At 36.8% G+C, this 19,775-nt stretch overlaps 3 protein-coding genes across 3 annotated transcripts; 1 reads left to right on the top strand and 2 right to left on the bottom strand.

Annotated features, from left to right (window-relative positions):
- Positions 1-552: 552 nt before the first annotated feature.
- Positions 553-3,296, bottom strand: LOC137708123 (peptidyl-prolyl cis-trans isomerase CYP38, chloroplastic-like). Its single transcript, XM_068447117.1, has 7 exons — positions 3,054-3,296; positions 2,483-2,776; positions 2,187-2,386; positions 1,419-1,654; positions 1,168-1,310; positions 962-1,033; positions 553-878 (listed from the first exon to the last, which is right to left on the bottom strand). Exons 1-7 carry the CDS (start codon positions 3,216-3,218, stop codon positions 651-653), a joined length of 1,338 nt encoding a protein of 445 aa, XP_068303218.1. The 5' UTR covers positions 3,219-3,296; the 3' UTR covers positions 553-650.
- Positions 3,297-4,400: 1,104 nt separating this feature from the next.
- LOC137709280 (bidirectional sugar transporter SWEET6b-like) lies at positions 4,401-6,185 on the bottom strand. Its single transcript, XM_068448368.1, has 6 exons — positions 6,143-6,185; positions 5,885-5,921; positions 5,161-5,377; positions 4,897-5,058; positions 4,684-4,803; positions 4,401-4,559 (listed from the first exon to the last, which is right to left on the bottom strand). Exons 1-6 carry the CDS (start codon positions 6,183-6,185, stop codon positions 4,401-4,403), a joined length of 738 nt encoding a protein of 245 aa, XP_068304469.1.
- A 9,173-nt stretch (positions 6,186-15,358) lies between these two features.
- On the top strand, positions 15,359-19,068 carry LOC137749327 (homeobox-leucine zipper protein HAT5-like). Its single transcript, XM_068489426.1, has 4 exons — positions 15,359-15,938; positions 16,040-16,188; positions 17,277-17,516; positions 18,394-19,068. The coding sequence occupies exons 1-4, from the start codon at positions 15,824-15,826 to the stop codon at positions 18,895-18,897; spliced, it is 1,008 nt and encodes a 335-aa protein (XP_068345527.1). The 5' UTR covers positions 15,359-15,823; the 3' UTR covers positions 18,898-19,068.
- Positions 19,069-19,775: the final 707 nt, after the last annotated feature.

Below are 19,775 nucleotides of genomic sequence, written 5' to 3'. Positions count from 1 at the left end.
GTAGCCTAATTTGGTATCAAATTCGCCATCCACGAGATTCGAACCTAAGACCTCTCACTTCTAAGTGAAGAGGAATACCATCAGACCGTAGTACTGAATGACAATTTTTAAAACGATTGATTTTGTTAGATTAGCTACCGACAGGATTCAAACCCACGCCATCATGCAAGGGTTAACTCATTTCCACCACTGTGATAAAGGGTCACTTGCCAAATATAATTATGATTGAATTAGGGCTCGTTTGAAAGTACTCTTAAAACAATTGAAAGCGTTTTTGGGTTCCAAAAACAATTTAAGTACTTTTTGAAAGAACTAGATACGTGCTTCTTGCAGGAAGCATTTAAAGTGCTTTTTTAAGATTCACTTAGATGTTTACTAAGAATTGGTTTAAAAAACATCTTTACCAAAAGTGCTTCCAATCATTTTAAAAACATTTCCAAATGAGCTTTTATATAGGAGTGTGTTATCCACACATCATTTTTTACTTCCAGCACACCCTTTTCAATTTTTGACTGTCGGAATGATGCTGGTTTATTAAGAAAACACCAAGTGAATACATTACACCCTCCAAACAAATGGTACAAATTCTCTCAAAACAATACGACGGTCTGCCGGATCCCGGAATAAATTTACATGGTACAGAATAGTCCCTAGCCAGCAATCTTGTAGCTTGGATTGGCAAGATTTTCCAGGCCAGAAACCACTTGGATCGATTCTATAACGTCACCAACTTTCAAATCTGCCAAGAAGTCTTCGTTCTGTGTGACATATCCAAACACTGAATACCTACCATCCAATATGTTGGAATTGCTTGGAGTTAGCTCACTTTCCTTGAGCAGCCAGAACACTTGACTGGAAGCAGAATTGTCCTCAAATTCCTGCCAACAAAATTTGGAAACCATTTAATCTCAACTTTTGAATTGACCAAACGAGAAAAGATGAACCGCGACGTTGATCTTACATCTCTCGCCATAGCCATAGTTCCAAATGCATTGAACGGAAGCTTTGTTTGTGCCTTGTATAGCCCGAGCTCCTGTTAGAATTCGGATTTTGTGATCAATGTCAAAACGATATAAGCAACTACGTTCCTATACTTTCTTTCGTCGATACATTATACGTGCAACTAATTAACAGAAACACAGAGGGAGGGAGGTGTGAGAAGCTTACTTCCAAGGTTTCTCCATAAAAAGGTAATTTCTCTCCCTCGACCGTGATTTCTAATGGTATTGCCCTGGTTTTCTCTGTACTTGGATCTATGAAACCCTCTGCAGGTCCTTCAGGGTCACCAGTTTGTACGACAAAACCATCCGCTGCAAGAAAAAGCAAAGCCAAGTCGAAATTTTAAGTCTTGAGCTCAGATGGACTAGTAAACATAAAATTGAAACACATAAGGGTACATGTTTACTTCGAGATGTTACCTCGTTGGATTTCCATGCCGTCATAGAAGTGTCGTTCCACCAAATCTACAAAGTTCCCGGCAGTTACAGGGGCGTTGTAACCATCAAGGACGATACGGAAGACACAATCAGAAAGGCTGGGATTGTCCTTAACCTTGACCTTCATATCCACCGTCGCTCTCCCCTTCAACAGAGGCATGCTTTGGTATTCTTCAGGCACTTGGTAAGGGAATCCGTCCACCATATCCTCTTCAACACTGCAGAAACCCAATGCCCCAGGAAGATCTCAGCTGCAGTCAATGACAAGCGCATATATGAGGATACGCATGTTATAACTGACAATCCTCGCACATTTCAATGTCTTTTCAGCTCTAGCTCTAACCTACACTAGGGGGCGTAGGCGGTGTTTTTTTTGTAATAGTGAATGCAAACAATGCCGGCTGATTCAGTCTCGGTTTTACTATTGTTCTTTCTATTGCTCGGTGTGACATAGGACCAGAAGAGCAGATAAAAGCAGCAAATCCCGACATGAATAGTAATCCTGCGTGCATGGTGTTTTCTGAGTTTTCGGTGTCTGATTTAGCCCGAAAATACCTTTTTGGAAAGGGAACAATGAGGCAGTGTCTCGCTCGTAAACACGGCAAGTCTTTTGCGGCTATTTCAGACAGAAAAAACCTACATTTTGGTTTTCTGTTTTAAATTTTTCATGCTGATCAATTAAGTGTAACGAAATTAGAAAGCCAAGATTGTTGACCATGTCACAAGTAAATTTTTGTATCAAATACTCACCCCCCAACATATTGAAGTAGCTCCTTCTGTTTTGCTGCTACTGCATCTCTATCTCTATCCTCCACAATCTGCTGAAGCTCCTTCATTCCAGTTTCGAGCTTGGCAAGCAATTCAACTCCGTGTTCCTTTTTCGATTCAGCTAATCCAGATACAACTACAGACTTCCCCTGCGTCAGCGCTCGAGATGCCTGCCTCAAATTCTGCATCCCAATTCAAAGTCTCGGTCACCATCTATCTAAACTCCGTAGACATAAACACAATGAAGGCAATGAAAGAAATTGTTTGATGAATTTTACCCTTTCAATGGAATCGAGTGCTTTGACCCCAGCTACCTTGAGACTCTCAGTGATATCTTCAAGCGGTTTCTGTACTTCCCTGATAGCTTTATTATCGATAGGCAGAGCGTACCTCAGCAATGCCCCCGGGTCCTTTATTGGCGGTCCAGAGATCAGTACAGCCAGATCAGGCACCACTGGATTAGCCGCCGCATAGGCATTGCTACACCAATCCAATGCAGGAACTCCTGTTACTAATCCCACCGCCAACGCTATTGAAATCGCGCATTCCTTGATGGAGAATGACTTCCCTTTCTGCAGAAACAAGCGAAAATGTTTAGTGGGTTCTATGTACAATCAATATTTGCAACAAAAGATCTTCCCTTTCTGCTTAAACAAGCGAAGATGCTTAATGGGTTCTCTGCACAATCAACTTTTTTGCAGAAAAATGTCACAGCTTTCTGAAAAGATTCTAATTTAACAAAGTACCCAATATTCTACAGAGTTCATACATTCTAATTTGTAAAAATAAATTAACTTCTAAAGAATTTGATAGAATAAAAATGCTGAAAATTTAAACAAAAAATGGCACCTGTTGATTGTGGATCTGGCATCGAATAGGGAGTGGGGAAGAACGGCGGGTGGCAAGGTGGTTGTGGGAAATTGGGAAGGGAGTGCGGATGCGGCTGAAGAATTTGGTGGAGGAGGAGGAAGCTGGAGAAGCAGCAGAGTAGTGGCAGGAGAGGAGGGCTGCCATCGGAGTTTGGCAATTTGCAGGATTTTAATTGGTTGACATGAGCAGACTGAGAGAGATAGGAGGAGGGGGATGGAGGGGGATTGGAGGGGGATTGGGTAGTCGGTTGGATAAGGTGATAGGTGAGTTGGGGTTGGTTTTGCTGTAGACTTGCTGCTCTGTTGGTCTCTCTCTCTCTCTCTCTCTCTCTCTCTCTCTCATATAACAAAATAATGGGAGATTTATGGCAGCCTGGCACATGGGGATTAGGTCATCATCATCCTCAGTCCTCGTGCTCTGGATAAGATATTTGCAACTCTTGGATTTTGAGTCTTTGATTTTTCACTTGGGATGGAAATATTTGAATGGTACACGTATTTAATTACTTGTCTAATCGACAGTACAAGTAGTTAATTATTTATCTAATCGACGTTTATCATGTGATGAAATTGATCACAAGAAAACATCTCTCTCGAGTTTTTCCTCTATCTAGTTTTGACCATGCTAGTGTTTCGACCTTTAGAACTCAAAGTTTGGTTGAATTGGTGGAGAGCACCCCTTGAGTTTTGACTAGGGTAGTGTTTCGTCTCCTCAAACTCAAGTTTGATTTTGGTGCTGTGTAAACACAATAATCTCTCCTTAATGGGAGACTTACCATTCTTGAGTAAGGTTTGAGTATTAATTATTTAAGAGGTGATATAAGAACCGATTGGAAAAGATAAATCAAATTCAAAACTTAAAGTGTAAGGGTGAATGCTATCAATCGACCTATCTACGAATTCATTACAAAATGGGTCTTGAATCTAGGCGCAGATGAATACTTTTGGGCTTAACAACAGTGATTGACCGAAAAGAGTAACAACGAGTTTCGTTGCTACTCTTTCCATCCATGATCCATCAACCAAAGAAAAAAATAGCACAAAAAGTTGGTGCACATAAAGACATTTGCTAAAGCATAAACTGTCACTAAAAATCACCATTAAAATCCTCATATATAAATCTAGAACCTAAAAAAAATTGCCTATGCAGTGCTTCAGTTACCCGTCACTGCTTAGCAAAAATGAAATATTTACATCCTCGAAAACCCGAAATTAATCCGGCAAGAGAAATTAAAAAGTACTAGAAAAATTTTCCATAACAAAACTAAGCCAAAGATGATGAAAAGTTAAAAACTTGAACGGAATCCGGTGATGCGGAGTAAAATCATCAGACTCTAGCTGCTCCAGTAGCTGTATGATCGGAGAGCTGCACGTCTGCTGTATGCTTTCCGGCGACGTCCTTACTGTCTTTCGGAGTGGACTTGTAGTACCATGCATAAAGAACGAGTTGAACCAAACCAGAAAGTGCCCCGAGACTGTTGCTAATCTGCATTACATAATTAACATGCACATTAAGCAAGTATGTTTAAGGCTAATCCGAGAAGTAAAAACTTAATCGGTCGCAGCGAAAGTACGTTAAAAGTTGTTTGTAATTAGTAATTAGTAATTACCAGGATGTAGATGTCAAATTTGATGAGAGCATAAGCGGTCCAGATCAAACCATTGAGGAAGTTGGTCAGTGAGAGGTAAAATGGCATGTACTCGACACTCTTGGTCTTGATCACTTTCGCCTACCGGAAAGAAAACACGAAATCATGAGAAACTTAACGTAATCCAACCGAAAAATTAGGGAACTAAGCACGGATTAATCGATAATTACTTACCATGATAGTAAGAGGGGAAGAGTACATAATGATGTTGAAAATATCACAGATGATACCAACCACCATAGACCTGTTCTTGGTGCCGTGCACGCATAGCAGAGTGATCAGAACCACCGCGGCGAAGAAGATTACTTCACCTGCAAGCCATAAACCCACCTTCTTCTGCAAAATTTGATACAATAAACAGAACAATATTAACAAACAAACAAAATGTGATTAGGGGCGAAATTAAGAGTGTACGTAGTTAGTTGATTAATTACGTACCCTTCCTTTGGCCGAAGCATAAACGACGAAGATGGTGAGGTAGATGAGCTCGAGAGCAAGGCCAACGGCGTTAATGGTGACCACAAGAGTGCTGTCAGGGTGAACAAACGGCATGCCGTAGAAGATCCAGAACAAGCAGTTCAGTACTGTTGCCATGTAAGGGTCCGGCTTGAACTCCTCCGTGTCCTTCTTCTTAATGATTTTCCAAAATGTAGGACTGCGTATCCCCAAAATTAATGCATGTTTAATTAAATCAGAATTTTTTAGAACAAACAAAATTTAAGCTTAATTTAATTGAATTAAAGTAATGTAAAAGTCATTAAATACTTGCACAAAGTCTCATATTTCAGATACGAAAGTAAATTAATTTAATTAAATTTAATTAAAGCAAACGAGAAAATCTCATGTTTCAGATGAAATTAATTAAACAAAACATGCAAATATTTCATAGATTCAGAAAGCATGCTTGTACTTTAATGCCTGTAATTAACAGTAATTAATCAAAGTAGAAACTGGCTGATCAACTAATTAAGCTGGTTCAGTAATTAATCGTAAGGTCATCATCACGTCCCAAATCCAAAAGAAAACTCAGTTCAGTACATAATTTCACTAGTTAATGACCGATTTAAACTCATCTAATCACGCATTATCGATTATTCACGCAACAAGAACAGAAAAATCATCATTGATCGAGATCATCACAAACTAGAGAGAGAGAGATTACACAGGGGAGAGAAAAAGCCCGAAGGAGATGACATTCCCTGCACACGATCAAAGACCAAAAATCAGAACGCTAATTAATCATCACTATCTCTCTGATTTACAAACTAATTACATTACGATCAGAAAATTAAGAAAAACCACAAACTAACAACAACAAAAATCCACAAAATTGAAGCATCAGCAACATAGCTATTGCTAGAAGGGGAAGAGCGTGACGGAAGAAATCAAAGGGTTTTTATACTGTACGGAGCGCACGTACCGATAATGCCTACGACGTTTCTTGCTGCTTCAGCGCTCACCATCTTTGCAGAGCTAGAGAGAGAAAGCTAGAGAGAGAATCAGAAAATCTAGAGAGAGATGGTGTGTGAGATTTTGAGAGAACGGACGGCTGATATTTATAGAGACAGAAGCTGGCGAGTAATTCGAATCGTTGTACAATTGAATTTCCATTTTATTTATTTTCTGGATAATTTTTATTTTTATTTTTCGCATTTATCTCGGATTTTACAGATTTCCGGAGGCGGGACGAACTTGCTCGTGTATCGGACTCTGTCCGGATGATCAGGAACCGGGTTACGATTCGATCTGGGCCGTCGATTTTGTTGTTTGGGGCGCAAGGAAATGGCGCGGCGAAGCGGTGCGGTGTGGTTTTTGGCGTGCATGAGTGCTGCATGGAATCCGAGCTCTCTACTGTTTCAGGTGGTTACGAGGGTTACGGAAATGGGTCTTGGTTTCCGAGTTAATTACTTACTCTGCCATCGTTTTGGATTGGAGGCGCCATACACGTGTTGCCTATTTATCCGGTGGCTTTTATCTGTCAACCAATCAGCAACGTACATAAATTGTACATGGAGTTAATTACTGTTAATCCTAATTAACGGCCTAAACCCAATTACGATTGTGTTAATTATGCATGGATGACACTAATTTAGATTATATCCATATTGGATAGGATTATATAAGACTTTGTGTACAATACAGAAGAACTTAAATGGACGTCAATGTTACAGAATCATAATTCAATTCCGATATTATGTGAGTAAGTTGAAGCACACAAGGAATTATAATTCTAATTTGAATTGTATAAAAGTTTTTTCTAGGGCAGAAGGGCTAGGTGTAAGACAGAATCCTAGGTCGATTGAAATAAGGAATATAAATTTCATTGGAAGTTGAATTCTATTTCTTCTAGCGCAAGTTATTTTGAAGTTAGCCAGAGGTTATATGAACTTTAACATGTATGTTTTTGGTCCTGAATAGTAGATTATGCTCATGTATATATTATTATCGCCAGGGAAAGGCTAAGTATTTGAACTCAATGTTTAAGATATCGATATAAGTAGAAATATCAATATACAAATTTATGGAAATACTGATGGATATCATCAATATCAATATTGGTTGCCTTTGACGAAATTATGGCCAATTTGCAATGAAGGGCTATCAACTCACTCAGATTTAATCCCAATTAAGGAAAAGTTTCTTAAACAAAATCTCAAAAGTTTAAAATATGGATTCCTGTAAAACTTCTATAGTGAATCATTAAATATAGTCGATACTCATCGATTTTCCTATATTTTGCTTGTTATAGGGTGAAGTTTGCATTTTACCTCCGTTTCCATATTGATCCTTAATTTTTAGATATTTTTATGAAAATATCGACAATTTCGTGAATATTTTAAACAGTAGTTATAGTTGATCATGTTACCCTAAGAGTGATACATTTACGTGATTTGTCCATCTGTTTTTGCGCAATAAGCAAACCCTAAAGATGGTGATATATGGACGGAAAGTCAAGTGCTATATCCATTTTGGGGTTTATAGATTTAGACAATCGATTTGGACACTCCCAAAGTTTAAAAGAGCATTTCGATTACGGGTTTCTGTTACATTCACTACAAGCAAAACGGACAATTAATCAATTTATATTAAGAGTATACAAAATAGGATGAGTAAAAGACTTCTGTGACTAATGAGGTGAGTAAAAGGCAAACTAGTGGCTAATGATGCTTAAAATACAAAATACAACAAATGCACCTTTGGGATTGAACTTGGGAGAGATTCTTTAGTGTGTCTGGAACACAGGCGGTACACGACATATTATTATACAATTGGAGGGATACTTGAAAAAAAAAAAACTTTCCTCCAATTGTAAAATGACATGTGGTGTACCGCCCCATGTTCCGGGCACACTTGAAAAAATTCTCGAACTTGAGTCACCTATCAATTAAAGTAACCAATCTTAGTAAGTAATTAAACTCAATAATCTGTCCAAAAACTGTTAGATCAACTGTTAAAACGCTTCAACCGTTATAGATAGATTCATCAACTATTGGCGACTAATTGAATAAATCTAAGCGCAGGCACAAATTGGGACATGATTGTAATTTGGGTCACCATGTTCTTATAGTGAGAAACTTCGACAAGGCTGTCTAACCAATATAGAATGAGGCTAACGCAGAGTCGTGCATGAATGAAATACAGTGGGACAATTGGATCCTATTGCTGCTATAACTTGAAGAGAATAAAAATGCTGTCCCTTTCAGTGGCGGAACCAGAATTGCATCAATGTGGGGTGCTAAAATGCGATAGTGTGGTTAAGTACGAATCAACGTTTTAAACCGCGATAGTGTAACACTACGTGCTTTATCCCGTAAGCTTCAATGCGTTTATACATATTGCCTACACTGGGCAGATCACAGATGCTGGCTCCGAGCCCGACAGTGCTCCCCTTTCAACATTCCCAGAGTTTTGTGGCATCGTGGGCGGGTCTATTGGACAGACGCAAACTTCAGGCCAGCAAAAGTAAGACTGCTGGTTGGATTTTGTGGGCCTTTACAAGTCCATCAATTAGGGTACCCGCAGCTCCTTAAAGTAAGACTGCTCACAGATGCAGAACCAGCTGAATTCCAGTAGTATTGGTTTGTAAGAAATCATGATGATGAATCTATTAATATATTAAATCATGTGGTTAGAAAGTGTTTAGGGATATAATAAGTGCTAGATGAGCCAAACTCAAAGTGTTTAGGGATGTAATAAGTGCTAGATGAACCAAGCTCCACCAGCCTTGCTATTATTAATTAGTTTAATATATCCACACGCGTGTTCGCACCTCTTATCACGTAAATAACCTGTGCGACATAGAAGTTTACCCGGCTCCCCAAAGAAGAGAATATGTGGTGTCCTCAAGTTGTATATATTTTTGTTTCTATCTGACTATGTGATAAGTAAAACATAAACAAAAGTGTATACATATATCCAATTACAAGACAAATTCTCTCCGCGATCAGCCAAAGCCACCGATGGCAAAGACAAAGGCATTTGACTTGATAGGTGAAATGGATGTGACATGTAGTTGCATTTGGGGAGAGAGAGAGAGAGAGAGAGAGAGAGAGAGAGAGAGAGAGAGAGAGAGAGAGAGACCATACACACACAGAAACATATCTTAAAAGCATTGCTCCTTCTCAGGTGCTGGTGCCCTCCTCCTTTTTGAATTCGTAGCTTTCCACCTTCTCTCTCTCTCTCTCTCTCTCTCTTATATCATATGCGTTAGTTCCCCCCATGTCAGCATTTCATTCCAATGGATCGATCCCAGTTTTGGCGAAAGGGTTTAAAGCTAAGTATAGTAAATTATAGCACTTTAGGACAATTGGACCTCCTCCCCTAAAGTTCCAATCCACTTCTAGGAAAAGATACCCTCCCATTTAGTTTCTTACCTTACCACTGAAGTAACTGGACAACAAAAGCAATCCACCCAACACTCCCCGCTTGGCCCTTGCATGAAGCAGAGAGAGAGAGAGAGAGAGAGAGAGAGAGAGAGAGAGAGAGAGAGAGAATTGATACTTTCTTTAATAACGTGGGAGGTTGAATATGATAAATAATGGTGCTACTTGGTATATACTCTACATTAATCCTAAAAAATGAACCTACTTATACTAACTTCACGGACAAAGTCTCTTAAGCACAATGGTTATATATATAGGTAGTCGTCTTTTTAACAATAAACTTTTTAGTATACCTGGGACACAGAATAGAACACCATATGTCAAAACTTTCTTCTAATTGAATAGTAATGTGTGGTGTATTGCCCCGTGTTCCAAACACATTGAAAATTTCTTCATTTTAATAGATGATGCATAGTTATCTTTAGTGTATCAAACTCATATAATATATGTGAGTTATTGTGTGTGTATATATATATATATATCCAACTTGATCTTGATTCTTCATGACTAAACAAAGTTCAAGAGCAAGATTGTGATGTATATATGATATGAAATATATAGAAGAGAATTAACTTCTCAGTCCCAATGTTAGTATCTTTTCTTATCTCACGTAAAAATAAAAATAAAAATAGCTACACTACAACGTGAAAGTATTCTCCCCTAAAACAAAGGTGGAGAATATGTGCACCTAATCTTAAAAGGAGATAGACACGTTATATACACAATGTGCTTGTCGGCGGAAGCCCAGTCCATTTAAAAAGGAGAAAAAGTGATCGATGATGGGCTGTTTCCCTGATTCCATTACTGACTCAGAAACCCTAATTGCTGGTATAGATTGAAGAGAATAAAAGATTGACAAAATTGTACTTCTTTATTTGTTTATTTATTATATTTTCATGTAGATGAAGATGACGAAATTGTACGCTAAAATGTTTAGTTGTTTACCATCTTTCTTGCCTAAAGAAACAGATTCTCACGACTTGTTATCTTCTGGGGAGAAGTGAATCTCATTCCTTAGGATGGGGAAACTGTTTATTTTAATTTATATTGTTTAATTTGATTCTTTTTTTGCTTTTTTTTTTTTTTAATTATTAAGCGCACGGGAGTTTACTACATATATACCCACGTTAGAAATAACATCTTCGTGACATAAATGTTGCTCCTTTATGATCGAAAAGTCACGGATTCATGTCGTGGAAACAATCTCTTTACAAAGTAAGAATAAAATTGTACAATAGACATTCTCCTCCCCCCTCCCATTCAACGTCATCGCAAAATGAGAAGCCTTGTTAACTTGAGATCTCCTTATATTTCCACATTAAAGATCAAAGCCAACGGTACACAACTGGCCAACACATGGAAAGTGGACATTCATTTAATCTAAATTTATCAAAAATAAAATAAAATAATTTTTTTTATGTGAATTAAATACCTATGATGCTTATAAGATTCGGTATGTATTTTTTCAGTTGTATTGCTTGAACATTGTAACTTTTTCCATTTCATTACTATTATATTGCTTATTTTCTAAGACAAATTTAAGATGCTTACACATGTGCACCTCCATCATTTTCTCATGACACGTCACATGCTTTGATCTATATAGCTTAAGTCAATGTTGTATAAAATCACCAAATATATATATATATATATATTTGGTTTTCTTCTTAGCTAGGCCACCAATGAGGGGTTGACATAAAGGAAATGGTGAATTGTGTTAGGGGGATTCAACTATAAGATGAAGATTCTGGGCAAAAGGGGTAAAGGAAGACTTAAAAAAAGTTTGACGAGACTATAAAAAATATATGGAATACTTGGAGCTAACAGAATGCTTAGCACAAAATCGTACGCAATAATATTCTATAATTCATATAGCCGACCCCACTTAGTAGGATAAGATTTGGTTGTTGCTGTTGAATAAAGCCTTCCTCTTTAACCCTTGACATGCTGATCAGTTCAAACATTCTCCTTTTCTTCATAGTCTAATTTAGATTAGTGATATCGTTTATAAGAAAAATTATAACAAAGCATTGACTATTTGTCAAAAGGTCTTCATGTGCAAAGGTTGATACAAATTCTTATTTGGGACAAAAACAGAAAACTAGCTAAGTATGCAACATCCTATTGAAAATATGTCTCAACACCTTTCAAATTAGTGGACTGAAATTATTTACTTAAAAAGAAGAAGAAAATAATATAAAAGTTTCTTATGTTTCGTTGCTTTTTCTAGCTTAGCCAGCTCGATCTTTTTTTTCTTTATCTTCCACTACAAAAGGAAAAGCTTTGATTCTCTCGGGGGCCCATGACAACGTGGTTCTCCTCGAGTTGCAGTTGCTACAACGATACATCATATGCAATTAATTAATTAATTAATTAATTATGCATTGCTACATGGTATTATTTTTTTTACATAAATTTTAAGATACGTTTCCATGGACTTATTTTGTAACATATTTAACGATTTGAATCGTCTATTTTTTAGAACATCATTCAGAGATCATTCTTGCAAAATTTAGATAAATTCAAAATCATTAAGGCTTTCATTTGTTGTAAAAAAAAATAGACGAATATAGTTCTACAAAGAAACCTAAACCCTTAATTCAATGGTCATATGATTTCAGATTTTAATAATTTTTTATAGAAATGATTTTTGAGCAAAAACCTAAAAAATAAATAGTTTGAATTATTGAAATAATTATGAAATGAGTCTTATAAAAATATACCAAAAAATATATAAACAAGTGATACCACGGATTTATTCCGTTAATTAATTAAGTTTGATGCAAACCACATGACAAATACATTTCATCCCTCGATTCCCTTGATTAATTAAGTTTTATTCTTTCTTATATTTAATTAAAAGTATTGAACTAGAAAATATTAAATATTGAAGTTGAATTCGAGTACTAGAGGTGTAACACTGTGGCACTATTCAATGAACTATTGAAAACATCATATTCAACTGCATTATTAAATGCGTGGCACAATATTGCTATAAGCACTAAAATATGACCTTGTGCGTCACTCAAATGGGGGAATAGTAGATAAGTCTTCCGAGAAAAATTGAAGGGTAGGTCTGGCAAACAGATTATCTATTCGTGTCATATTTATTATTTTAACGGACCGTGTCGTATTAAATTTATTATCTTATAAGTTCTTAACAGGTGACCTGATAACAATCTGGTTCGTTAACGGGACAGGTTGTTCTTTATCGGATTAACGATTCATGCAAAAAATTATCATGCCTAATGTCAAAATCTGTCAAATTATATTTTATTGAGTTCTTAACGGGTGACCCAATAACAAGTGACTCATTAATAAATTGACTCGAAACCTGTAATCGTATCATTTTACGTCGAATTAACGAGTCGTGGAAGAAATCTTCCCAGACTTATGTAGGGATGTCGATTTTATCATTTATAATAAAAAAAATTACAAAGAAATTATGATTCTATGTATTTTAGTTTTATCTAACACCATGATAATTTTTCAATATAAATGTTGCCTAATCAATCAATCTTACCGAAGTTTATCTCTTTAAGTTTCAAGAATTTCAAGTTGTGTTAAATATTGGAAATGAAATGAAAGGAAATGAAAAGTAACCCCACCATTTGAATTTTAATTTAATCGAGGCTGCCGCTCCTTTTTGTTTCTTCTGTTTTGGATTTGTTTGGGGAATTGGTTATAGGCTTACAGCTGCTTAGCAAAAGGAATATTTAAGCAAGGACTTTGCTATGGTTTAGGCAAGAACAAGAAGAAGAAAACTTAAAAATCAAATCAAATACTAGGTTTTAAAAGGTTTTAATTTGAGCTGTGATCCTTGTTGTATCATGTGAACATACTTTGTCAATAGTTTGTTAAAGTCGTCTTAATGAAATCTGTTATCTGCAGGGTTTATAGGCATAGAGTATGTATTATAGTATTTATTTTTGCCCATTCGTTATCAATTTGTTATTTTCAGGTTAGAAATTACAAAAAATTTAAAAAAAAAATGAGTGCAAAAATCACTTTCTTCTACCAAATGAGAAAAAAAAAATGTCGGGGTGGCTTAGTAGTTAGAGATGAATTTCAGACTTGAATTTCACTTGGTGCGTCTTGAGTTCAATTTTTTGCGCTAGAGAATTACACGATGTTGCGGAATTGAAGGCTGAAAGGTCTCAGTGAAATGAATTATTATAGCAAGGCAATTCGTTGATTCCTTAATAAAAAAAATAAAAAATAAAAATGAAAAGGATGCTGAGATTCTCCATTAGCAATTGAGTTTTAGAAGATTAAAAAAAAAAAAATGATTCTCTACTCTCCTAATATTTCTCTCATTCTCTCTCCTCTTATTTGAACGGTTACGATTTAACTACGTTAACATCTTATATTGATTTTTTTATTGAGACTATAAGACAAAAAATAATATATGAAATGAGGGGAGGAAAGAGGACAAGAATAGGATGAGAGAGAAGCCTACTCCAAAAAAAAATTGATGGAGAAAGAGAGAGACACGGAAGGAGCTGGCCGGGTCCAAAATGGCTCTTAAAAAAAAGGAGAGAATCAGAACCGTTTATCGGAACGCAAAATTGGGGTGATGGGGATCAGACAATCCCCCGACCACCAAGCATGATGCCTATTTAATGCTTGATATTGCCCGGCACTCGCACCACCATAAGCCTCAAAAACCCGCATACCCCACGGCCATCCCACACGAACAGCTGTGCGGTGGGCCCGTCCCTTGATGCATAAAGACAAAATATTTAAAATTTTAAAATTTTGGTTTTGGTCAAGAAAATTTTAATTTTTTTTAATGTTATTATTCTTTTCAAAATATTCAAAAATAAATAAAGCTTTCGTAATTTGTTAGATGTGACGAAGCTGAAATAGACACTTTGTCATGTAATTAAACAAAAAATTATATAATTCATTTTTTTATTTTTATTATTGGATGCTGTTATTAGTACTTTAGAAAATGTATTTCAAAGCTTTTTTAAGTGAAATTTGTTTGAAAATAAAAAAAATTAATTTTTAGGCAACTTTCTTTTTCATTTTTAATTAATGGAAACAAGAGTCGAAGTTACTATTTTTTTTTTAATTTTTTTTTCCTAAAGAATATTATAATCTAGTTTAAATTACATAAAATAAGATTTTATTAGATGCAAAAATAAAATTCTATCACTCCAATTAATTTACGGTGCATTTTGTAAGTACGCTTAAAATGATTGAAAAACTTTTCGTGAAAATGATTTTGAAATCAATCCTCAGTAAAAATCCAAGTCGATTATAGAAAAGCACTTTAAGTGCTTCTTGCAAGAAGTACATATTTGGTGCTTTTTCTAAAAAGTAATTAAAGTGCTTTTGAAACTCAAAATTAATTTAATAAATAAAAGCTTTTAGTTATTTTAAAAGCATTTTTTTTTGTTAAAAAAAAAAAAACTTTCAAACGAGCCTTTACACTCAGTTTTGTGTCAAAAAATTAATAAATTAAATATATTTAGTAACACAAAGAAAATGGAATTGTGGCAAATGGTTTTCCACACCAACTCCGCTCGCCTGTGGCTAATGTTTCCCTTTAGCGTCTCGTAAGCACCTTCCACATGCAGTATGCACTCAAGTCCGACAATTACTAAAAATACTCAAATATCCCATGAAAAAATGCCACTGAAGTCAATTTCAAAGGGCATTTTTGACATTGCACAAGCATGCGATGGATATAAAACGAGCTAGAGTCACCTCTTTCAAGTTTAGTTGCAAAAAACACCTAGAAGCGACACACTGATCACGATATCCCAATTCCACCACCACCTTCTGAAAATCCTATCCTCCTTCTCCGGCGAACTCTTGTTTAAGCTCCGGCGAACTCTTGTTTCCATGGAGGTTTTGGAGCGTTAGACTAGTACTCTTTACTATTGAACCCGTCTTACATAAAGCTTCAATATTACTATATCTCTCCGCCATAACGGTAGTTCGGGCAACCTGGAAAAAATCGGTGGTGGTGTGATGGGATTTTGTATATGTCCTTTGGAGGTTCCGGCGAGGTTTCTTTGGAGCACCAGTTTTTTCCGCCACAAGATTATGATTTTCTAATTAGTTCCACACCCCCTTAAAACATAGTACATATTAATATTCACTCTATAAGCAAGAATCAACGGCGGACATCTCAAGCGCCACTCCTTCCCGCCAGCGCTTGGAGTTCACAGAGGAAGATCAAGAGATCAGTTGTTTAGCCGGAAAAGATGATGGAGCCGGGGCGTCTTTTCTTTGACCCTTCGCCGTCGGCGGTTTGCCAGCAAGGTGGTGGTGGTGGCGGCAACATGTTGTTCCTCGGGAATCCTGATCACGTTTTTCGAGGTGATTACTTGGTTAAATTTTGACTTTGTTAATTACATATGGTAGCTGATTATTGATTGATTAGTACTAATGTTTATGGATTTTGATTGTTCATAATGAAGGGCCAAGATCCATGATGGGTTTGATGGATCACGAGAGCTCGAGGAGGCGACCTTTTTTCAGCTCCTCCTCGTCGCAGGACGAACTGTTCGACGAGGAATACTACGACGAGCAGCTGCCGGAGAAGAAGCGCCGCCTCACTCCTGACCAGGTTTGTACATGTCACTCGTCTTTCTACAAACAGTAGAAACTCACAAATAACTGTAAAAAGTCCGGTGAAAGTAGTACACAAGAACGATTTGTCGTGACTGACACCCGTTGTGTCACCAGAACAACAGCTAGGGTTATCTGGCTATCAGTGTGTTTTTCACTCGTATAGTCTAATCTACATGAACTTGATTTGAACTTATTCGAGTTAGATAAACTAGGATAACGTTATCCGCACATCCATTTTTACTTTTTACACATTCCTTTCAATTTTCGGTTGTCGGATCGAATGAATTGAAAAAAGATCAATGACAAAAAATTAACAAGGATATGTGGAAGGTAAAAATGGATGTGTGAATAGCACTATCCTTGAACTAACTCACATCTACCTCTCTTTCATATCTATAAGTTGCCTTCAACGTTAAATAAGCTAAACGCCATTTGATAATCATTTTGTTTCTGCACTTTTTTTAAATTTGAAACTGAAATCTTGTTTGGTAATTACTTTCAAATTTTTAGTTTTCAAAAAAACCAAAACTGAAAACTACTTTTTTGTTTTCGCATCTTTGATAAAATAGTTACCGAACAGGATTTTATTATTTTAAAAAGATGAAAAGTAAAAACCAAAAACTAAAAACTGAAAATTAAAAATGAAATAGTTATCAAACAAACTCTAAATATATTTTTTTTCCTCAAACAAACCCTAAATATTTGGATATGCTCATTTTGGCTCAAATATGCAAAACATTATTCGCTTTTGAATGGATGGTGAGCATAACACACAGACATATATATATATATATATATATATATAGGTGTATATATATGTGTGTGTGTGTGTGTGTGTGTGTGTATGTATATTTGTATATATTCTGATGCTGGCATATTCATCTTATCAGCATCGATTCATCAGATGGTATCTGATCTATCTCAACTTTGTTCTCTTCTGTTTGACTTTATTATAGTAACATGCAATCAAATCATCAGATATGAATATGATCATAGTAATAAGACCAATCTGATGGCACCAAATTGATCATGTCACTGTTACGAGATCACAGAGTATTGATTCTTTTTAATCAAAATGTGTAGGTGCATATGCTGGAGAAGAGCTTTGAGACAGAGAACAAGCTGGAGCCGGAGCGGAAGACGCAGCTGGCCAAGAAGCTAGGCCTGCAGCCGAGACAGGTGGCCGTCTGGTTCCAGAACCGCCGCGCTCGGTGGAAGACCAAGCAGCTCGAGCGGGACTACGACCTTCTCAAATCTTCTTATGACACCCTTTTGTATACTTACGACTCCATCCTCAAGGAGAATCAGAAGCTCAAATCCGAGGTAATCATAGTTCTGAGTTCATTCCCAAAATATTCAATATTCTTAAAATACTTTCGAAGTTGATATTATTTGAAAGAAAATTATTATTAGTACTTCAAAATATTTATTGTGCAATTTAATAGCTATCTTATAAGATTGATAATAATATATTATTTTATTGTTCCAACAATTATGTATTGTATTCTTTTAGTAGAGAGATTTTTTTACTGTACTGAGAATACAGCTCGATACACCAATTATCAATAATAAAAATGGTTGAATATTTAAAATAAAAATTTTCAACTATTTGTATTATAATACTTAGCATAGCGGACAGTGTTTCCGGTAAACTGAAAAGGAGAACATGCGCTAAGCTAAAACAAATGAAATTTGCTGTGGTCCATACATATCAGATTAGAAAATAATATACACCCTTGCATCCAATATATCATCTGTTTCAAACCCCACTGTGAATATAAAAATAAAAGGCCACTTTCAGAGTCACAGATCGAATATACTATGGTATTTGTTTCCCAAGTTATATATAAAAAGATGCATTATATAAAATGGTGAGTGGACATTTCATCATCATTCGTTATTTAGTATTTTTTTTTCTTGAGACATGCTTTCATGAAACAAGTATATTGTTACGGTAATTTTTCAAACTACAAATACAAAATTATGTATGCGTAACTTTATATTAATAGCCGCAAACGTTACACTAGCGGTGAATTCATTCCACTAGATCATTTTCCATATACTTTCCCTTTAAACAATATTTGTAAAGTAGCTCCCAAATCGAAGTGGGAATGTTTCTTAGAAGCGCCACAGAGTCGTTTATATGACTTGATTACTATAACATTATTTGGAATTGATTAAATATATTAAATAAATACAGATAGTTTCCATAAACGAGAAGTTTGGAGGTAAAGAGGAGGCTAATAGCACAAAACCAGCAACATTTGCAGGGGATGACCACGATGACGAGAAGCGTGGCCCTCTTCTTCCAGACGGTGATCAGATGACGGAGGTTGTTCCAATAACTAGTCTCCAGCAAAGTTGCACCATCAAGGCGGAGGACCGCCTGAGCTCAGGGAGCGGAGGAAGTGCCGTGGTGGACGAAGCCGAAGGCCCTCAGCCTGTGGACAGCGGTGACTCCTATAATTTCCCAAACAACATCCATAACGACTATCCTCATGATCATGATACCCATCATCATCATCATCAATATGTGGTGCCACATGATCATGTAGAACATCATCACAGCGGAGTCCACTCAGAAGAAGATGATGGTAGCGATGACGGCCAGGGTTACTTCTCCGATGTCTTTGCAGCTGCAGTGGCGGAGCAGCAAGCAGCACAGGAGGAGGGTGTTTCTTTGGGGTGGTGGGGGTGGTCCTAGTCCCCCTAAATTGAAGTGTACTACCTATTTGCTTAAGATGGTTGCATGTATGGCGTTGCTGTGTGGGTCGATAAACATATTATAGCTACGCTTAATTACACTATTGCCCCCTGAAAGTGTTCGTTCATAAATAAAGTGTTTTCCTCAACAGCGTTATATTGAGGGCAAATATGTCAATATAATTCTCTTCTATGGTCCTACAACGCTCTCGTCATTCTCTAGTTACGGATCTACTGCCGGTAGCTTGGCCGCGAAAGAGAAGGGTTGGTTTCCGATTATGGCTACTAAATCGGAACAATCCCGAGTTCTTCAATGGGATAAACCACAAACTTAGAACACATTTGAGACCATCATGAAGCAAAGTATGTCTATCTTAGGGACCATTTTCTCAGAGGCAACCAACCTCCAAAACGTATCAGCTAGTCTAGCCAATCCCATGTAGGATGAACCCAAACCGGAATCAACTTACATATACAAAATCATCTGCTATATAGAGAGAACAAAGAAAGACTAGCACGCTGCACCGGTCATCGCCAAGGCTAGAGAGGAAACGAATTCCGAACGACACAACACGTACTCAATCAAGCGAAAAGAAACATCCGGTCGGTTGAACAAAAGCTCCAACCGACCGGTGTGTAAAGCACAATGATGCTCAAAGAAGCTCACAAACCTAGCTTTTTTGGTCCTATGTACCTTACCTAAGTCACAGACAACATTGCCAATGATCCAACCAGAAGCTGAGCAATTCTAAGCAACCATATAATTCTTCCCACGAAAAACTGCACGTCATGATACTTGACAAACAATGCACTTCTATTACCTGTTATCGGCTACAACGGGAAGGCTGGCAACAGAGTGCAGCGTCCGCAGACTACCTG

The sequence above is a fragment of the Pyrus communis genome, chromosome 11, assembly GCF_963583255.1.
Source record: "Pyrus communis chromosome 11, drPyrComm1.1, whole genome shotgun sequence".
NCBI lineage: Eukaryota > Viridiplantae > Streptophyta > Magnoliopsida > Rosales > Rosaceae > Pyrus > Pyrus communis.
This window is presented reverse-complemented; position numbering and strand designations above follow the sequence as displayed.